The sequence below is a fragment of the Populus euphratica genome, unplaced genomic scaffold, assembly GCF_000495115.2.
Source record: "Populus euphratica unplaced genomic scaffold, PopEup_1.0 scaffold26.1, whole genome shotgun sequence".
NCBI lineage: Eukaryota > Viridiplantae > Streptophyta > Magnoliopsida > Malpighiales > Salicaceae > Populus > Populus euphratica.
The window spans coordinates 517,342-537,386 of NW_011499896.1; the positions used below are offsets into that span (position 1 = coordinate 517,342).

At 31.2% G+C, this 20,045-nt stretch overlaps 3 protein-coding genes across 6 annotated transcripts; all 3 read left to right on the forward strand.

The window, feature by feature from the left end:
* The first annotated feature begins 346 nt into the window (after positions 1-346).
* LOC105132040 (Thioredoxin superfamily protein) lies at positions 347-1,121 on the forward strand. Its single transcript, XM_011035299.1, has one exon. The coding sequence runs from the start codon at positions 587-589 to the stop codon at positions 890-892; it is 306 nt and encodes a 101-aa protein (XP_011033601.1). The 5' UTR covers positions 347-586; the 3' UTR covers positions 893-1,121.
* A 3,767-nt stretch (positions 1,122-4,888) lies between these two features.
* On the forward strand, positions 4,889-9,190 carry LOC105132041 (zinc finger (C3HC4-type RING finger) family protein). Of its 2 annotated transcripts, XM_011035301.1 has the most exons (12): positions 4,899-5,132; positions 5,227-5,314; positions 5,405-5,461; positions 5,547-5,579; positions 5,688-5,765; positions 5,868-5,911; positions 6,047-6,087; positions 6,878-6,960; positions 7,038-7,129; positions 7,228-7,297; positions 8,011-8,049; positions 8,832-9,190. In XM_011035301.1, the coding sequence occupies exons 1-12, from the start codon at positions 5,050-5,052 to the stop codon at positions 8,949-8,951; spliced, it is 828 nt and encodes a 275-aa protein (XP_011033603.1). In that variant the 5' UTR covers positions 4,899-5,049; the 3' UTR covers positions 8,952-9,190. The 2 variants fall into 2 exon arrangements, with proteins under 2 accessions (XP_011033604.1, XP_011033603.1); XM_011035302.1 differs by lacking the exons at positions 8,011-8,049; positions 8,832-9,190 and adding an exon at positions 7,386-7,538 and having other exon boundaries at positions 4,889-5,132.
* A 2,901-nt stretch (positions 9,191-12,091) lies between these two features.
* Positions 12,092-19,773, forward strand: LOC105132042 (zinc finger protein CONSTANS-LIKE 13-like). 3 transcript variants are annotated; one of them, XM_011035305.1, is made up of 4 exons: positions 12,092-12,840; positions 18,524-18,783; positions 19,188-19,283; positions 19,525-19,773. In XM_011035305.1, exons 1-3 carry the CDS (start codon positions 12,310-12,312, stop codon positions 19,276-19,278), a joined length of 882 nt encoding a protein of 293 aa, XP_011033607.1. In that variant the 5' UTR covers positions 12,092-12,309; the 3' UTR covers positions 19,279-19,283; positions 19,525-19,773. The 3 variants fall into 3 exon arrangements, with proteins under 3 accessions (XP_011033607.1, XP_011033605.1, XP_011033606.1); XM_011035304.1 differs by having other exon boundaries at positions 12,093-12,840; positions 19,528-19,773; XM_011035303.1 differs by having other exon boundaries at positions 19,188-19,773.
* The last annotated feature ends 272 nt before the right edge of the window (positions 19,774-20,045 follow it).

The window sequence follows — 20,045 nt, forward strand, 5'->3', positions numbered from 1 at the left end:
GATATAAAACTTTAATAAAAATATATTTTTAAATATAAATTAGAGTATAATTGTATCCATGAAATATGCAAAAGCTGAACAAATGATCAATAGCATGAGCACGTCTGTTATGAATATTAGACTGTATGAATCCCACAGTATGATCATTGCTTTGATCCTTCCATTTTAGCAAAGATGAAGCAGTAATAGTCCTCATATCAGATGGTTATGATAATTGTATAAACAGTCAGTTTCGTCAGTACTTGAACAATAGCGGTGCAGCAAATTCTTGTTGTCAACTTGCTCAGTCTAAAGCAACTTTCACCCACTTGGGCATCTAAGTAAAGCTGCTCCACTTTTGAATGTTCTTGAAAAAACAAAAGGACTCTCCTAATCTGTCCCTATATATAGTCTAGCGCGAGAGCAGAAGTTCAAACAACTTTCTGATTTAAAACGCCTTTTCTCTCTTGCCTGCCCCCGCCCTAACATTACCGCTGGATCCAATTTTTAGCTGAATTTGATCTGGTGGTCTTTAGGATCTGAATAAACTCTAGAGAAAGCCAAGGACTTCTTCACATAGTAAGAAGGCTTAATCAGGAGTGACAGCATGGATAAGGTGTCGAGAATGGCCTCTGAGCACGGGGTAGTGATATTCACCAAGAGCACATGTTGCTTGTGTTATGCAGTCAAAATCCTGTTCCAAGAAATTGGGGTGGACCCTCTGGTTCATGAGATTGACCTAGACGCTGAAGGCAGGGAAATGGAAAGGGCTCTCAAAAGGATGGGGTGTAGTGCGCCTGTACCGGCTGTATTCGTTGGTGGAAAGCTGCTGGGATCCACCAATGAAGTCATGTCCCTCCACCTCAGTGGCTCACTCAATCAAATGCTCAAACCCTACCAGTCTCAAACTTAATTTAATTACTGCTTCAGTATCAAGTTGGAAGAATAAAAATTGGCTCGATTTAGTAGTACAGCTAGTGCGCTGTATGCTTAGTAGTCTATGTAGACGTTGTTTGTGTTAAGTGCTTCATAGCTTTGATTAGCTTGTGTGTAATATGTTCCCTTATGTCAATGGAGTTAGCTTTATGTAATCGTTGCTCTATTTGATCAGTGCAGAATTCCAGCATCGCACAATCTCTGAATATTTGACCATATCCCTTTGCTCTCGCTTTAAATCAGTTCCAGAAAAGCATATTCCATAAAATCATTCAGATCATCATATATGCCTTCCATATTATAAATTCTCAGAGGAAAACAAATTAAATTAAAATTAAGTGCCTCCTCAAATCTACAATCCTGCAATCTTGAGCACTATTAACATGCATTTTGATCAACCATATTTACATTTGCATCATCATGTAAATGTTCCAAGGGCATCCATTCAAATATCAGAATCGGAGAGACCAATTGAGGAAAAATAGCAGAAATATATAAGTGCGCATAAATTACTTTTTGAATTTCTTTTCTATGATTTTTGGTTGTGGGTAGGGCATCAATGGAATGGAAGTGAGGGAGAAAGTTGAAGCTAGTCAAGTTAGACATCTCCAACTTTTAAACTGCCTATTGCGCGCTTTCCTCCACACCCAAAAAGTCTAAGAAGGAACATTCTTTCTTGTTTGTGCTGCCATCGATTCTTCTGCTTTATCCTAGATAAAGAAAGGTATTGCATTCCTTCCCTTTACATCTTTTTTCGGCGGTGATGGTATCTATCCCTTTGTCTTGCAGAAAAATGGAAGCAAGATCACAGAGTTTATTCCATGTCTCAAGCGCGCTAAACATCGCATCATTCTTATTTAATTTTCTCATTGCTAAAAATCCCTCTCCCCAACTAACTTGGTCATAGATGGAAAATATTATGCCGAGAACCATGTCTTCATCTTTATTCCGGTCAGATTTTACTACAGTTTTTCGAAGAAGTCATTTTCTCTTCCTTGATTATATGCTGCCACAACTAATTGCGAATGAAATTACATTTCCAAAAGAGTATGAATCAATCTGAGTTTCGGTAGAACCTTGCTTTTCTGACCACTAATTATGTGGTGCTACATCAGCCAAAACAGTACTAGAGATTAAATTCTATCATTAACAGCAATTTTTGCAGATGGATTAAACACAATTTTCGCGATTTTAATTGAATTTTTGCAGCAAGATTAAACACAGTTTCGCTTTTTATGTCGCGATTTACATGGAATTTCAACCGATCTTCTTATTCAAGTTTCCACAATAGTATTAGTACGTGGATACATCTCTTTTTTTTGGATAATACGTGGATACATCTCTTATTTTCTCAATCATAAGTGACAGAAAAAACTGAGAAGAATTCCTGTTAGAACTGTTGCATGGGAAGAAAACCAAGAACTGTTGCATGAATCTAAAGGAATATGTTATGGCTCTCCATTTTATATAGAGGAAGAAAATTATTTCTAGATAATCTTCTTTGCTGAGTGCATGTGTTTTACTAGAGAACAAGCTTGTTTTCATCTCAGCTCATGATGAAGTCAATGGTCATCATAAAAAGAGGGTATTTCATTGATATGCACGTGACAAGAAGGCATCAAGGAGCGTATAATATGCATACGCAGACATGAGAAAACAAGATGAGGAGATTTGGACAGCTTGAATTATTGACTGGACAGTCACTTACTTTCGGTCATGATGCGTCAACTTCTCTTTATAATAACCAGCTAATTGTTAGCTCATGATCAGTCGCCAAGAAAGTCTCGGTATCAGAGGAGGTAGATGATAGTTCCTGTGCCAATTGGCCAAACTCAAAGTTCAAAAGTATTGAAGGGCCACCATATAGAAGGATCTCAATCTCAAAAGTGGAGATACAGAATCTTGCAAACTGCAAAGAGAGCGCTTCTCTTTTCATGCATCGATCATATAACTCTACGAGGTTTTTTCCGACGATCAGTTTTTGTTCATGAATCCACCAGTAAAATATTCACTGTTAACATATTAGAGTAAATAACAATAAAATATTCTATCTATCGAATCCATAAAATTAACCATAGATTTTTGTTCAAGGCATTTGATTCCACCAAAATATTATTACCGTCTTGTATATTTTGATGACTAATTTAATTTTTTTTGTTTATGACTTCTTCCTCCATTTTTTATACTGCTATTTCTTAGAAGTAATTTCATCTAATTTTTTTAATCATCAATCTTACCTTAAGAAAAAAAAAAAAAACCCACGTAATATGATCTCTAATTGTTTCCTTTTTAAGTCCATCAAGAGGTTTAAAAGCCCTTGAGAAAAGGCCATCTGTGGCCACCATAGAGCAAATTGATGACGGTTTCCGGCGGCATGTGAGTTTTCTACATGAATTGAGGTTGCGGAGTTGATATGTGATGCCCACTTTCTACGTTTGTAAGCCTTTCAGGCTTGGATTTTGTTTTATATGGAACATTTCAAGCATATTGTCTAGTGCATGTCAGCTAGTTGGCCTGCACTACAATGCGGGTTGGATTTTATTTTGGAGAAAAAAAGGCGTAGCCATTAGCAAAGTATCTTTTAAATCATAGAGAACTTTTTTCAGTGTGAGCAAACTGTTTTTTATCGGAAGCCAAAACCATCATGGAGTGCTGCAAAAGCAAAACACGTGCTAATGTTATATAAAAAAAATAATGGCATATAATTTCTTGAAAAAAAAATTCAAACAATATTTAATCAAATAACATAAAAAAATATAGCAACTTAATAAAGTTTTATAAAAGATAAAAGATAATTAGTGAGCAATAATTTTTTTAATAAAAAAAAAAGTAATCATGAAGAGTTGTAAAAAAAAATACTTGCTATATATATATATATATATATATATATATATATATATATATATATATATATATATATATATATATATATATATATATATATATATATATATATATATAAAGACGTTATGATGTCACTAAAAAAAATGAAATTTCAATGATACCCAATTTATTGGAATCTCGCATTACTTTTTAGTCAATGAAATAAAGTGTAACATATAGGCAGCCTAAAGGAAAGAGTAAAACAATTGTCGGAGTGTGTCGGGCCTACGCGCTTGATCTTTTCAGAAAAAGATTTGGCTCTCATGCTAGGTCTTTTTAATTTTTATTTTTTTATATTAAAAGAAAAATGACTTTTAAAAAAAAAAAAAAACTAACACAGATAATGTATTATCCGCTAAACTAGTTTTTAATAACGAAAGTGTCACTAGAAAGTCAGACCATAGATTGTTTTTGTCAAAAATCTTGATTTTTAACTAATTATTTTTATCCAAAACATTTAGAAAAGTATATGTATCTTCATAAACTCAGTTATGACTTCAATAACCCAAAAAAAAAAAAATACTTTTAAGTTTAATTTTTTTTTTTTATCAAATAAAACCCATTAACATCAAAAATATTTTTTTATTGAAATTAATATGAATTAATATTTTCTCTTTTTACAACTACAATTCAGTTACTCTCACTTTTTTTTAAATTAGAAACTAAAAATATAAGAAATATAAAATTATGTATTTAAATTGAATTTTTGACATACTAAGGGACCAGGAATTGATTATTTAGAAAGTAGAAGGATCAAAATTAACTTTTGACCCTTGTTTTTGAAGAGCCATCCATTATCTTTATCTTTTTTTAACTTTCATCCTTTCACTTTTAATCTTTTCATTTCTTAATAAATATAATTATATCAGCTATCAATTTAGTCATAAAATAGGTAAAAAAGAAAAAGAAAAAGGAACGGAGGCAACAAACAGAGCCATGCGTATGCATGAACAATGGCATGCACTACAGTGATTTGCCCATTCTATTTAGGGTTTTCGATTATGAGAATTCTTTGAAAAGCTGTTAGAAAATAGAACTTGGTTTGTTTCTTGTTCGTCGCAATGAAATCAAGCAGTGTGTATCCTGGATATTCAAAACTATTAAAAAAAATATTAATTTAATATTTTTTAAGCTAAATGCACTTAAACGCGGTTTCGAAGGAAAAACAAACGGAGAAACGAGGGATTAACACTGTATATTTAAAAAAAAAAAAATCAGGTGCTTCTTCTGGAGAAAACAACCGCAATAGCTATGGAAGAGCAAAACCCTGCTTCTCAGTCTCATAGAAGCACAGAGCAGCTACAAGACACCGCAGAATTGGAACACCAATATGGGTCTGCAACCTTTCGCTCTCTTCTCTCGCACCCCATCGTTATATTTCTCTTTTTCTTCTTTTCTTATTCTCTTTTGGTGCTGTGATAATAATAGATGCGAGCACTACCGGAGAAGATGCAAAATCCGAGCTCCATGTTGCAACCAAATATTTTCTTGCCGCCACTGCCATAATGAAGCTACCGTAACCACCTCTCGCCCTTTATCTGCTTCTATTATTTCCTTTTATTTTTTCAGTTTAGGGATTTTTTCTTTCTTTATGTGTGTGTCTTAGAGCTCGCTGAGCAATCCCAAGGATCGTCATGAAATAGTCAGGCACGATATTAAACAAGTATGCACAATTTCGTAATTTATCTTCTTTTCTTTTTTCCTTCTTGTGGATTTATTTTGATTTCATTGAACAATTGGTGTTACAGGTTATTTGTTCAGTTTGCAACACAGAGCAAGAGGTATGGATAACCCAGTGGGTTTGAGGAAAAAGCATAAAAACTCTCAATCTAATTTTTGGGTTTGAGGAAAAAGCATAAAAACTCTTAATCTAATTTTTTTTTTTTCAGGTTGCTCAGGTTTGCAAGAAGTGTGGTGTCAAGATGGGTGAATATTTTTGTGATATTTGCAAATTCTATGACGATGATGTAAGTGAATATTGAGTTATAATTTATTGAGATGACTGACAGTATGACGAGTTAATATTAGGATTGCTCTGGTTTAATTGTGGTGGTGTTAATTTTTTGCAGACAAGCAAACAGCAGTTCCATTGTGATAGTTGTGGGATTTGTAGGTTAGTTAAGAGACTTTCATTATACATTTAATCCATAGCTAGCTTCGTTTCTTAGGGGCGATATCTTTCCTTCTTGTTGTTCCTGCTGTCATAATTTGTGTTTATGCTTACTGTTACCTAAATTGTTGTTTTCAGACTTGGTGGCCGTGAAAATTTTTTTCACTGTGAGAAATGTGGTTTGTAACTCACTGCTTTTCTGACTCTTATGATTCAGTCACTTGTCGTTTCACTTTGTTTTTTGATGCATGTGGCTCTGCTGCAGGTTGTGATGGGTTTCCCCCCCCGACTTACTATGACTTTAATTTTGAATATTATCATTTATTAATTAGATTTGATAGCAAGTCAACTGTCAACTCTGAGATAATTTTATTAGGCACTACTACTTATGATAATTTGCTTATTTGCTCCAGGCATAAGATTCTGGTTAAATATACCATACAAGAAAGAAAATCACATCGCACTTCATAAGTTAGCCATGGTTGGCAGATTTGAGTAAAACTCTCAAGGTCTCAATGGGACTTAAAACCAGAATGCAATAATATAAACTGAAGCTCTCTAGGTAGGCAATTGGGAGCTGAAAAGGAAGAAATTATAAATTAAGTTAAAAAGCTACAGATTTGTCAGTTGGGAGATTCTTGAAATCACCTGTTGAGAAAATAAAAGGGCACTTGGGTGAGCAGCTAGCATTAGTTAATATATGAAGTTACAAAACTCGAGATTTGTCATAACATAAAAAAAGTCTAGATGGAGCAACCTGAATACCCGTTTTGTCTCTTTAGTGTATTAACACTAGCTCAAAAAGTTACAGAGCCATTGGCCAATCTTAAGGGAAATAGTTTATCCATTATTCTGCCCTCAGGTTCTGCATGCAATTTTCTAGCTGCCTGTTGATTGTCTTGTGGATGCTATTAGTTTCCAGACCAATTGGACATTGCTTTATCTTCTCTAATGATTTGAAGTGTGCAGGATCTTGCTATGTAATTGATATGAGTGATAATCACTCATGTGTTGAGAACTCCATGAAAAATTACTGTCCTGTCTGTTACGAGGTTTGTGTTGACTCACACAAATTTACAGGAATGAAAAGGAATTTTTATGTTCTGACAGTGTTGTAATGTGCCAACAGTATCTTTTTGACTCAGTTAAACAAGCAACGGTTATGAAGTGCGGACATACCATGCACATGGACTGCTTTCATGAAATGGCAAAACAACAGCAGTAAACTTCATAGATGTTATCTGCTTATTTGTTTTCAATTGATTTTAACTAGTCAAATGATTGTGTTTTGTATACAACATTTTTAATTTGATTACCAGGTATCGTTGTCCAATCTGCTCCAAGACAGTGATGAACACCTCAGAATATTGGAAAATGCTAGATGAGGAGGTATGACATTTCCCCCCTTTAATTGTCAGAATTGTTGCAAAAATTTGAACTATAGTTCATGCTTATATGCCATGCCTTGGAAGAATAGGTTGTTATCGAGCACCCTGGATATATTAGTGTGGTGGAAAGAAGGTTGCTACACAGCAATGGCTAATTGACTGTACTATATAGGTCATGTGAACTTGTATATGAGCTGATCTCATGCAGCCAAGTAATGATATTGAATGGTTAATGGACAGCATAGCAAGCTCTTGTAATGCCAAATGTAATTTGAATAGACAAGATAAGATCGATGCTGCCATGCGATTGATTGACTTTATTCTGGCTCTCACCATAGACTTTATGATACATTTTGCCCACAACTGTTTCAAATAAACCTAGCTTCCCTCTCCTCCCATAAACTCCCTCTCTTTGCCTGGTTTGGAGTGATGCTTCTATTTCTATTGGGTGTAGTTTGGATTGGAATCACAAAGCTTGGCTGTTTGCCTTGTACATATATTGTTTCGTGGGAGCAGTGATTTATTTTTTTGAAGCATGTAGCTGTGTCCCTTGTGTAGAAGTTTTCCTTTTTATGTAGGTCTGTCTTGATTATTGAATGGTTGCTTTAAGCCTTTAGCTTTGATGATAATTATAGTTACTATAGGTTATAACTTTTTCTGCCTAATTTCTATAAAGTAGTATTCTGCAATAATTGGGGAAGTTTCTTTTGATAGATTGAGGCTGTTCAAATGCCCGAGCCATACCAGTATGAGGTAGTCTCTTTGTCCTTTTTTTGCAGTTTCAATTTGATTATTGCAAATCTGCAATGACCACCCTTCAATTATTCGAAGTATCCAGAACTTCTAAACTGACTTGATACTAACTGTCACCAAAAGTTCTTTAAAGTAGCGAGTCCTTTGATGTCTAAAAGATAAAAACAAGACTGAATAATAGAGGGGTGGTTTGGGACCGCCCTCAATTTCATTCTGAAGAGCTGGTTGTCTGTTTTTAACTCTTTGTACATGCTTTATTATGAACAATTCCTTCTTTATTGATATTAAGGAAAGGAAATATGCATTATAAGGCCTTTTGAAAAGTAGCATTCTTCATAGTGGAGGATGGGTTACCCACTTGACTGATGTTTCCCTAAAGCTGTTTCTTGAAACTTCATTTGGTCTATCATATTGGTGCTTTCAAACTCCTATGACTCGGACTAGGTTTTGAAATTCAGTGAAAATTCATGGTAAATACCGTGTCATAATGGGTCTTTTAATCAAGGCATTTTAGGGAGCCTCGTCATATGCATTTCTGAGAAAGCTGGAACGCTTGCTCATTCACGGACAATGTTTGGTAGGCTGCGCAACCCATCTAATTTTCCTGGGTTGGGGAATATGGGTGGGACATGTAAACATTCATCATAATTACATGTACATGTGACCGTCCATCCACACACCCTGACGCCCACAAATAAACATGGATACATGTCCTGTTCTTGGTGCAGAAAGAAAATTCCTTGATGCGGGATCTTCTCTCATTCGCTTGGGTGTTTATACAGGTCTCCATCCTCTGCAATGACTGCAACAGCACTAGCAAAGTCGCATTTCACGTTGCTGGGCACAAGTGCAAACAGTGCGCCTCGTATAATACCCGAAGGATTGCAGGAACCGGTAGCTAAAATGGTGTTTGTCAGTCAGCAAAAGATATCGGCAACAAACTTGTGACGCCGACCGTGTTTATATTTCTCATTCTAGCAAACGTTCTTTCCATGAGCAACTTTTAATGGCATGGATTGTTCCTTTGATCCAATTAATTTCAGTCTATATGATTTGATTTGTTGGAAGAACATGAATTGCCTGTAAAAAATCTGTGTTTCCTTAATCCTTCAATCGAAAGATTTTCCTTCGTTTCAGCCAATTCATCCATGGATAATCTTTTGAGTTATTCGATTGATCTATCCTTCAGATATAGGTAAAAAGGATGCATTTGAAAGATAAATCAATTGACTTCAATTTTATTTAAAAAAACTCAAGAGTGGCTCCTCTTGATCCCCGTGGAATATTAGCAATTTAGCACATTATGACGCGAAGGCAAGGGACGGGTGAAAAGTCCAGGTGCCGTGTTTTTCAACTATTTGAACTTTAGATTTTTTGTGGTCGTCAGCACGTGTGGGGCCTCGCCTTTTAGATTTTTGTGCTCTTCAGTAATCGTGGGGGTTCTACTAAAAGTGATCTTGCAAGTTTTGTCTTTTATATGACTAGCTAGGTCGTACGCTTTACACCGCCAGCTGTGCTTGATAATGTAAATCAATTCAAGATAATTTGAATCTCGTATTGGTTTAATAATCTAATAATTTTAATGAATGAAATTAAAAAAAAAATAATCTATATAAATATTAAATAAAAAAATACATAAAATATAGATCATGAAAAAAAATTAAAAACAACCTAGAAAAAAAGTTAAATTAAAAAAAAACAACGCTTAAAAAGCATAATAATAAAAAAATCACAAATCTTAAGGATTAATAATTTAATATTAAAGAATTAAAGAGAAAAAAATTATTTTTAAAAAAATATGGGTTAACTCATAAAAAAACAAAATAAATTAATAAATTCAAAGCTTAATAACTTGATATCAAATAAAAAAAATAATATGTTAAAATAGCTTAATAACTTGATATCAAATAAAAAAATTAAAAAAAAATAATATGTTAAAACAATCTTAAAAAAATTACTTTAAATCATATTAATATTTAAAATTGGTGGTTAAGATTATAAAACTGTAATTAACTCATAAAAAACATAATAAAGTAAAGTCAACAATAATTAAAAATAAAAATTCAAAAAGCCTTTTTAGGATACATGATGGTTGTTCAAATTTTGTTGCCGGACGTAATCGCGCGCATCGTCAGAGAGGTGGTGGCAACGTCCACACACAAGCTTTTATATATATATATAAAAGTAAAAAGATAATGAAACCCTTGTTAGCTAAACAATGTTTTTCTATTATAAGAATAAATTAGTAATTTTATTGCATAACAAAAATATAAATAGACTGATTTAACCCATTCACTTTGAAAATACCAGTTAAACATGTAAAAAAACCATTTTACTTCTAATAAATTGCTCTTCCTTTGGTATTACCGTGGAGAGCAAAAACATTATTATACCATAACAATCGACAGTACACGAGTTGACCACCATGATAAATCATTAAGCACCCTTGACTTTTTTTTTAATAATGAGTCGAGGCAAAGCAACAATAGTCAGACAACTGTAAGAGAGTGTTTGGAATAGAAATTCGGTGATGTATGGTTACTTTCTTTTTCTAATATAGAACCCATTTAATGCATAAAAAGCTACAATCAAAATCAAGTTTTTCTCCTTTTTTTTTAATTTCATTTTTCAAAATCAAGTTTTTCTCCTTTTTTTTTTTAATTTCATTTAAAAAAAATCACATGGGACTGTACCTCTATAAAATTAAAAATATATATATATATATTTATATTATTTTGATCACTAATATTAAAAATAATTTTAAAAAAATAAAAATATTTTATTTTAATATATTTTTAAACAAAAATATTTTAAATTATCACCGCTACCATTGCTTTAAAACATACATATTTTAAATAAGCATGCGTTTGTAAACAAGAGTCATGGGCTTTTAATCATTCTCACGTGATGGAAAGGTAATGAATGAAGTACAATTCATGTATCAACTCTTGTTCTTCTTCTTCTTCTTCTTGTCAATTTGAAATCATGAAGCCCTGAAGAGCCGAGATAAATCAGATATCGACTGCTAACTACAAGTACATAACAAGGATACACACTTCATTCTACATTGTCCCCACTTCTTACGCTGCTGAAATACCCTTTATAAAAATAAAGAAATCCTATATTTATGTCTTGATATTTCCACCGCAACCAATAAACCATGAAAGTCATAAAAATATCATTTTATATTAGTTTTATTATAAATTTAAAAAAAAATTATTGAATTTTTTTATAATTAATGTACATTAAATATATTTATAAAAAAAATATTCACATTACAGGGTAACTTTTATATATTAATGTACACGCACCAATATATGAGCGACTCCTACACCGTTTGGTTAGTATATATAAGGCATTTCTAAAAATTAAATATTACATTACAAGGTAATGCTTAAAATATCTTGACATTTCAATTTAATAAGGTAACTTTTATTTTAAGATTCATGATGGTTTTACATCAATAACTATTTTTTTATATATTATTTATATTTTCATGTTATTTTATTTATTTTATAAAATTATTTTAATTTTATATTTATTGTTATAAAATTTATGAATTTATTTAATTTAACTGAGTTTTTTTAACTTTTTTTTATGTTCCACCTCGGACGTTAAGATTTTTATAGTTTAAATTGGTTCATGTTGGGTCTTTTATTTCTTTTTTGTTGTTATTTTTTTATATTAATACGATAATTTTTTATTTAAATTATTAATTAACCAGATATCTCATCTAAATCAGATCAAAATTTTATTTTAACATTTTTTTAATTCAAATTTTTACCAGCCCGCTGCGAATCACTGAACACAAATCTAGAGTAATAAGAAAGACATAATCTTCAATAAAAGTTAATTTGGTAACAGTAATTATTGTTTATTTACATTTGAATTACTAAATTCGAAAAATAAAACTATATTCAAACAAGAACTTGGCAGCTGAGAAACAAAAAAATGAAAAGATGGATCATGTCAAATCATTGAAATTGATTTAGAAAAATCAAACAAAAAGGACAATCAATATTCAAGATAGTTGTTCTGGAACGGCAAGAAAGATCAGCTTTCTCATGCTTTTCTGGCTCATTCTATATATGTATATATCCAACGAACACATCTTGTCTTGTTGATCACCACTCGATAAATATTATAGTACACAGTAAGTTGTTTGAGAATATATATATATATATAAGATTCTTTATATATATCCTCTTAAACCCCAACATCATCGGGCAGCAAGAACCAAAACAGGAAACAACAACCATCATGAACCCCAAACCACAGCAAAAAAGACTTTGTGATTACTGTAATGACACCACAGCTCTCCTGTATTGCAGAGCTGACTCAGCTAAGCTCTGTCTCTCTTGTGACCATGAAGTTCACTCAACAAACCAGCTCTTCTCCAAGCACACTCGCTCACTCCTCTGTGATGTTTGTCACACATCCCCCGTCTCAATCTTCTGTGAAACAGAGCACTCTGTTTTCTGCCAAAACTGTGACTTGGCAAGACACAGTCTTTCTTCGTTTCCTTCAACACACAATCGTAGGCCGATTGAGGGTTTTACTGGGTGTCCTTCAGGGAATGAATTGATGGAAATTTTGGGGCTTGAAGATCTGGGTCTTGAGCAGTCTATGCTTTTTAGTGAAGAAACGGGTGGGTTTATGGGGTCTGGACTTGATGATGGCTATTCGGATTTGTTCATTTGGGATAGCACTGCTGTTAGCATTGATGATTTCATTATGTCCGGTAATTCGGGCCCAAATCTCCAGGCTTTAGGAGCACCTCCTTTGCCTAAGGCAAGTATCCATTTTTGCTTCTTAATAATGACTGTAAAGCTTAAATTAGCGCGAGCAGTTTGTCGTTAGGTTCAGATGATTTTTATAGTCAGTACTATGAAGGTTCCAATTCTGCTCATTGCTGTAGTGAAAAGTCTCGATCGAAGCATTTAACAAAGCCATTTAATTACAAAAAAATACCTTGAAAAAAAAAAGGAAAAAAATCCCGGATTACCAACCAAACCCAGCTGTATGGTTTTTTTTTCTTTGAATTAGTTGACTGATTGTGGTTCCCCTTTCGTTTCCTTTGTTGATATTTGCATGAATTTGATTGAGATTTCTTGAACCTTTGTTCGATTTCCTCATCACTGTTTACTTTTTTTCTCTGGCTGAAAATTAGTCAGAATGGTTGTGGGAAAAATTAAACTACAAGCTCGATTAGCCATTGACGATAGAGTTTAGCTTTCTAAATCTTCATGTAAAAATTTTCTGTTTTGAAAATGAAAGGCCGTAGGTGCTAAATACTAGTCAGTTTTTGTGGATGGACTACTGTGGTTTTGACTTGGTTCAGGATGTCATTCTCGAATCAGAATCGTAATGCTGCTTGCAGGCAGCTCAAGGACGAGATACTTTGTCAGCTTCTTGAACCAGTGAGTGAGATTGAAGCCTGACTCGTATGGAAATGCAGTCATTTATCTGATGAAAATTTATTTTAATTAAATGAAAGAGAAATGAAAGAGAAATTAATTATTTTTTTTATTTTTCTATTAAATAAATTTTTGATTATTTTATATCAATTTTTTTTATTTATAGTGATTAATTAAAAATTTATAATTATAAAGATTAATTCTTATTAATTTTTTAACCTTTGAGCTTTCAAGATTTATTATAAAAAGAAGATAAATGAAGAGTGTAAATTAAATTTTTTTAGATTTTACAGTTTTTCTCATTTTATTTTTAGTGTGTTTTTTTTTTCATGTTTTGGTTTTTTTTTTCAAATCTAGAGTTTAAATTCATCTTATTTAAAGATATTTGAGTTACATGTATATATTTATAGACTTTGATTTATAATCTCAAGGTTTTAATCTTTTATATTAAACTTTGTTTAGTTTGTCTTATGAGAAAAAAATTGATAATGAAAATAATAATATAGATTAATTATAAAAGAGGTTTTTAACATCTTTAAAATTTAATTTATTATTTAATTTTCTTTTTAGTGGATATATTCTCATATATAGATTTGATTTTATTTCTATATATTTTAATCCATAACATTTTAGAATGTTATAATTTTTTTTGTTTAATTTCATAAGGTTATTGTATATATCTCTATTTTAAAGTTATAGTTTATCTTCTAAAATTATTTTTCATATTACTTGGATGATGTTATGCATATCATAAATCTTATTGATTTATATTTTCTATTAAGTGAATCATTGTTTTATTTATAGTAGTTTATGTTTTCTTGCTTATACTTTATAAAATTAATATCAAAGTTATCTGATCAGTTTTGTTCATGTATATGTCATTATTTACATATACAAAAAGTTAGTGTGGTAAATAGATACAATTTAGAAAATTTCGTTTAAAAAAATTAGGTTTTAAGCATAATAATTTGACCCCTCTAATTTTTTCTAAAAACTTTCTTAGTGAAAGTGTTATTCACATAATATAATTTTTATATGCGATACATTTTGTAAGTGAAATGGTTGTTGGTTTTATCTTGCATAATTTAAATATTTTTATTTTAAAAAATTATTTTATTACAAGTTTTTATTTTTTTTTCTTGTTTATTGTGAAGCTAAAATATTTATTTATAAATATGATTGGTTATTGTGTTTTCTTAGATTATATAATGTCTTCTACTTAAGATTTGGTTGTTCCAACCAATGTTACTTCGGCAAGTATTACTTTGTTAGTGAGGATTTCGTTATCACTTTCCATAGTGCATAGTAAAAAACCTGAAAAGTTAATGTTTTGAGCTTTAATAAGTGACAACAAAAGATAATATTCTATTTAACAATCTTGAACTTGATAAAGTTTTTAACCGAGAAAGTGATAAAATCATTGGAAAATGAATCCAACTCCAATATATGGCAATTGCAAAAACATAGAATCATATTGATTTTGTGTGCAAGAGCTACATCTTGAATGGGTTGGACAATATACTACATGATGTGTATAGTTTAATCGAGAGGGCAAAAACACTGTGAGAAGTTTTAGATAAAAAATATGAAGTTGAAGATGCTAATATGATGAAATTTATAGTCAATAAGTTTTTAGATTTCAAGATGATTGATTCAAGAATCATAATGAGTCAAGTTCAAGAGTTTCAACTCAACTTGTATAATATATATGCTGAAAGTATATTCCTAAGTGAGTCCTTTCAAGTGACTGCAATCATTGAAAAATTATTATTATCTTGAAAAAACTTTAAAAAGTATCTTAAACATAACTGTAATGAGATGAGAATTGGAGATCTCATTTTGAGGTTAAGAATAGAAAAATGACAATAAATTATTTGAAAGGAGAATTAACTCTTTTAGTGTCATAAAAGCAAATTTTATAGAACAAGAGAAAAGTCTCATAACAAAAAACAAAAGAAGCTTATTGTAAAAGGTAAAAGAGTTTTCAAGAAGTTCAATAACAAGTGTTTTATCTGCAATAAGACTAGGCATCTAGCCAAATATTACAGAAATAAAGGTAAGCAAGAAAACCTTATGAAAAAAATTATTCAAGTCAATGTCATCGACGTTTATCATCTCACTAATAAAGTTTTATAAATGAACTTGTCTTGTTTTATTTTCGAAGTCAACATTATCAACAATCCTGAGTAGTGGTGGGTTGACACTGATGCTACAAGACATGCATGCATTAAGAAGATGTTTTCCAATTACAAAGAAGTTGATATAGAAAACCTATACATGATGAACTCATCAATTTCTAAGGTACTAGGTATTGAAAATGTCATATTAAAGATAACATTCAAAAAGCTTTTTACTGTCAACAATGTATTGTATCATGCTGACATTAGAAAGAACTTAGTGTTTGAATCATTGTTGGGCAAAAATAGTTTTAAGATAGTTTTTTAGAATGATAAATTTAAGTGATATGTTTATATGAAATGGGTATTTGTGAGATGATATTTTTAAAATGAATGTAATGATCATTGAAACCAATTATCAGAACAAAAAAAAAATTCCTCTTATTTGTTTGAGTCTTTTGATATGTGGCATAACATGTTAGGCCATGTGAATTATAATTTTATGCAAATATCCATAATCTAGGAATCATTACAAAGTATGATTTAAAATAAAAATTATAAGTGTGAAATTTATGTAGAATCAAAATTTAAAAAAAAAATATTTTCGAACAATTAAAAGAAATAATGAACCTCTGGACTTGATCCACTAAGATATTGATAATTTAAAGTTTTTGCAAACTAGAAGTGGAGAAAAATAATATATTATTTTTATAGATAATTCAGTAAGGAATTGTTATACTTATTTGCTTGGGATTATAAATGAAACTCTTGAAATGCTTAAACATTCAGGAATGAAGTTGAAAATTAATTTAACAAAAAGATAAAAGTAATAAGATGTGATAGATGTGGGAAATATGAAGTATTATTAGGTGAATTTTGTTTTCAAAATAGTTTTTTTCATTAAAATACTGCTCCTTACGCACCACAACAAAATGACATTATAAAACGTAAGAACTGAACATTAAAATAAATGATGAATAATATCTTGATAAGTTTAGGAGCACCTCAAAACTTGTGGAAATAGACAATTTTAATAGTCAATTGTATACTTAATAAAATATCCCCATCAAATGTTAGAAAAGACACTATATAAATTGTGAAAAGATAAAAGATTTTCCTATAAATACATCAAATTATGGGGGTGTCTCGCAAATATAGTAATATTTGATCCTAAAAAGATCAAGATATGATCTAAGATTGTGAATTGTGTATTTATCGAATATGTTTACAATAGTAGTGCATATAAATTTCTTGTACACAAGTCAAAATTAAAATATTTTGTTCATCAATTGATATAAGTATATATTTGTCTAAGAATAGAGGTAAGAGAATGAGCTAATTAAAATATTCTTGAAAAATTAAAAGTCTAATACACGTTATGAATTGCACAAGGTGCAATATTGCTTCTTCAATTAGTAAAATGAGTAGATTTACAAGTAATATAAGTATAAATCATTGAAATAAAATAAAAATAGTACTTAAGTATTTGAGGTACATCTTGGATTATAGAATATACTACACTGGTTACTCAACAATACTAGAAAGGTATGATGATGTTAATTGAATATTTGACTCTAGGATTCAAAATCTACAAGTCAATGTCTTCACACTTAGTGGAGCAACTGTGTTGTGGAAATGCCCCAAACAAACGTGTATTGCTAGGTCTATGATGGATTACTCTTGACAAAGCTGAAATGAAAGTTGAATGGCTTCAGAATTCTTTAGAGGATATTCCATGTTGGCTAAAATTAGTGTTAGCTCTTTGTATCCATTGCAATAATCAGTCTAGAATTAGAAAAGCACAAGGTAATATATAGAATTGAAAGTCGTTAAACACCTACTTTCAAATGAAATTATTTCCATTGACTATATAATGTTAAAGAAAAATATTATGGATCCTCTAACCAAAGATCTTTTGAAAGAGCTTGTGTATAATTCATCAAGAGAAATGGACTTAAAGCCTTTAAAAGATGAAAGAGTATAATGATGGTAACCATACCTAGTTGATTGAAGATTTCAAGATCTAGATTCAAGTAAAAAACTATGTCATATAACATTCTCGATAACACTAGAAAATTATTATTTCATATTTATTCTTATAATGAAATAAGTATTGGTTATAGCGTGATAAAGGGTGAGCTAAGCTCTTAGTGATTTTTATATTTTGGTACACCAGATCAAGTATACCAAAATACTCTTAATAAAAGATCACTTATATGAATGAGAAAAATAGTTGTTTGTTTATGAATTTTTAACAAAAACTGAATTATCTAAAGCACTTATGAATCTAAAAGTTATTAGGGCTAAATAAACATAACAGTAAGAACCAAAGAAAATCTCTAGGTACATAATTATGTGAATAATATTGTTTTAGTTTACACAAAAAACTAAATAACTTAAAACATTACGTTCATTATTTAGCCAAGTAAATCCGATAATATTTTACTAAGAAATGTTCAAAGTAAAAAACTACCTATCCTAATGTAATAATCTACTAAATCAATATTTTTCAAAAAATCTTTAAGTTGTTTTTAAACTGGTGAGTTAATTTTTATTTACGTGGGGAATTGTTGAAAAATTGTTATAATTAAACAAATTATAGATGAATGAGAAATTAGATTAAGAAACTCATGGTTTTTATACTAAAAAAACCCTTGGTTTTTCTAGATTTAATTGTTCATTTATGATAACTAATTAAAAATTAATAATAGTAGAAATTAGTCCTTATTAATTCTTCAATCTTATAACTTTCAGTATTTACTATAAAAAGAGGTAACACTGAAGAGTTTTTAACTTGAATTTCTTATATTTTATACACCTTTCCTCACCTTATTTTTATTATGCTTTGATTTTCCTTCTAAATTTAGCTCTTGTAATTATCAATGTCACATGTGTTTTTAGTGTAATAAAAGCAGAGTAATTTATCTTTCATTCATTCAGGAAAATGGTGAAGCTGCAAATCAAGCTTCTTTTCCTTCGACATCACCAGGAAGCAACTTTGAGGAGAGTTGTGCAGTTCCTGAAGCAGAGTTCAAAATCAGTGACAGTGCAAGTCACATAAATGATAGCCATGAAGCAGAGCCACAACCCTCTTCAATTGGAAAATTACCAGTTCTCCCAAATGTTGGGACACATGAATTAAACAGCCAAGAGAGAGATTCTGCTATTTCACGATACAAGGAGAAGAAGCAAACAAGGAGGTATTTGCACCCCCTGTTTGCCTTCAGTAGCATGAGTTTTCAAATCCCTGTTTTCAAATAGAAAAGGACCTGAACATGCGCATTCCAAGGTCGACATTTCTAGTTAATTTGCACACTATTCAGCTTTGGTTTTCGCATGAACTTTTCTAAAATCAATGTGACGCCACGAAAATAAATTGACATTAGCATGTTCTCAATGCATTGACATAACTGAGAAATTAAGATTCAAAATGAACTCCTTTTTTCTGGTCTGGGTAAACTTACATTGAAGAAAGTGCAACAAGTGGAACATCTATGTTAGTTGCATAATCTTAGCAAGGATGATTCATTAGCACGAGTTGTGGTCTTAGACGTCGTTCTTCTGGGAATCTTAAACCATCATTCTTCTTGTGAAAAAACAACAGGTACGATAAACGTATCAGGTACGAATCCCGCAAGGTTCGGGCAGATAGCAGAACAAGAATCAAGGGGCGTTTCGCTAAGCTGGATCATTGAAAGTGGTAAGCAGTTGTTTTGGATGTTACTGTTGACAATTTCTGGAAAAGTTTTGAAATTGTTTGTCAAAGTAATCTCTGCACGCATCGGATGGCTACACAATATCACTCAGAAAATATCAAGTTCACATGTCTGTCTCAGAGCATGCTATTTGCACCATCTGGTTAAAGCAGAGCAAATTAGCACAACTGGTGTTTGGATGGTGGCTATACATTTACCCGCCATGACCTCTTTATTGTGAACCAGCAGGTCAGGTATCAGGTGTAGCTCAGGCGACGGAACATCACAAGAATTACTGGATATTTTTCTAGGATGGATTGCTGAGTTATAGCATATACCGCAATGTGTGTCATTGTTTCTTATGTCAGGGCATATTATACAAAATATCAGTTCTCTATCTAGTGCAATGTTTCACTCTGTTTATTGCTGCCTCAAACTTAAAATGACTCTTGTATATATTCAGCAAAATGTAATATAAAATAGGTTTTTTTCTTCTCTTTATTTTTCGGTCAGCCTAGAGGCTCATCAAGCTGTTCTTTACTCTCTTTTTTATCGGCTTAACTTCACTTTTAGGTTTTACCAGGTAGGTCTACGCAATCCAAACTGTCGGTTGGGTTAAATTTTTTTTAATATAAAAAAATATCTAAATAATGATAGCCATAATCAATTTATATTAATTTAATTAACAAGTAATCTAAAATATAAGATCAAAATAATTTAAAAAAAATTAAAAAAATTATAAGATCATGGTTCAATAATCTAACATC

What these genes read in the sequence shown, in the direction of transcription:
- LOC105132040 (XM_011035299.1), top strand. Translation starts at nt 587, where the DNA reads ATGGATAAGGTGTCGAGAATGGCCTCTGAGCACGGGGTAGTGATATTC.
- LOC105132041 (XM_011035301.1), top strand. Translation starts at nt 5,050, where the DNA reads ATGGAAGAGCAAAACCCTGCTTCTCAGTCTCATAGAAGCACAGAGCAG. An exon ending in GAATTGGAACACCAATATGG is followed by an intron (nt 5,133 to 5,226) that starts GTCTGCAACCTT and finishes TGATAATAATAG; the next exon opens with ATGCGAGCACTACCGGAGAA. An exon ending in GCAAATTCTATGACGATGAT is followed by an intron (nt 5,766 to 5,867) that starts GTAAGTGAATAT and finishes AATTTTTTGCAG; the next exon opens with ACAAGCAAACAGCAGTTCCA.
- LOC105132042 (XM_011035303.1), top strand. Translation starts at nt 12,310, where the DNA reads ATGAACCCCAAACCACAGCAAAAAAGACTTTGTGATTACTGTAATGAC. An exon ending in GAGCACCTCCTTTGCCTAAG is followed by an intron (nt 12,841 to 18,523) that starts GCAAGTATCCAT and finishes TCATTCATTCAG; the next exon opens with GAAAATGGTGAAGCTGCAAA. An exon ending in GAGAAGAAGCAAACAAGGAG is followed by an intron (nt 18,784 to 19,187) that starts GTATTTGCACCC and finishes AAAAAACAACAG; the next exon opens with GTACGATAAACGTATCAGGT.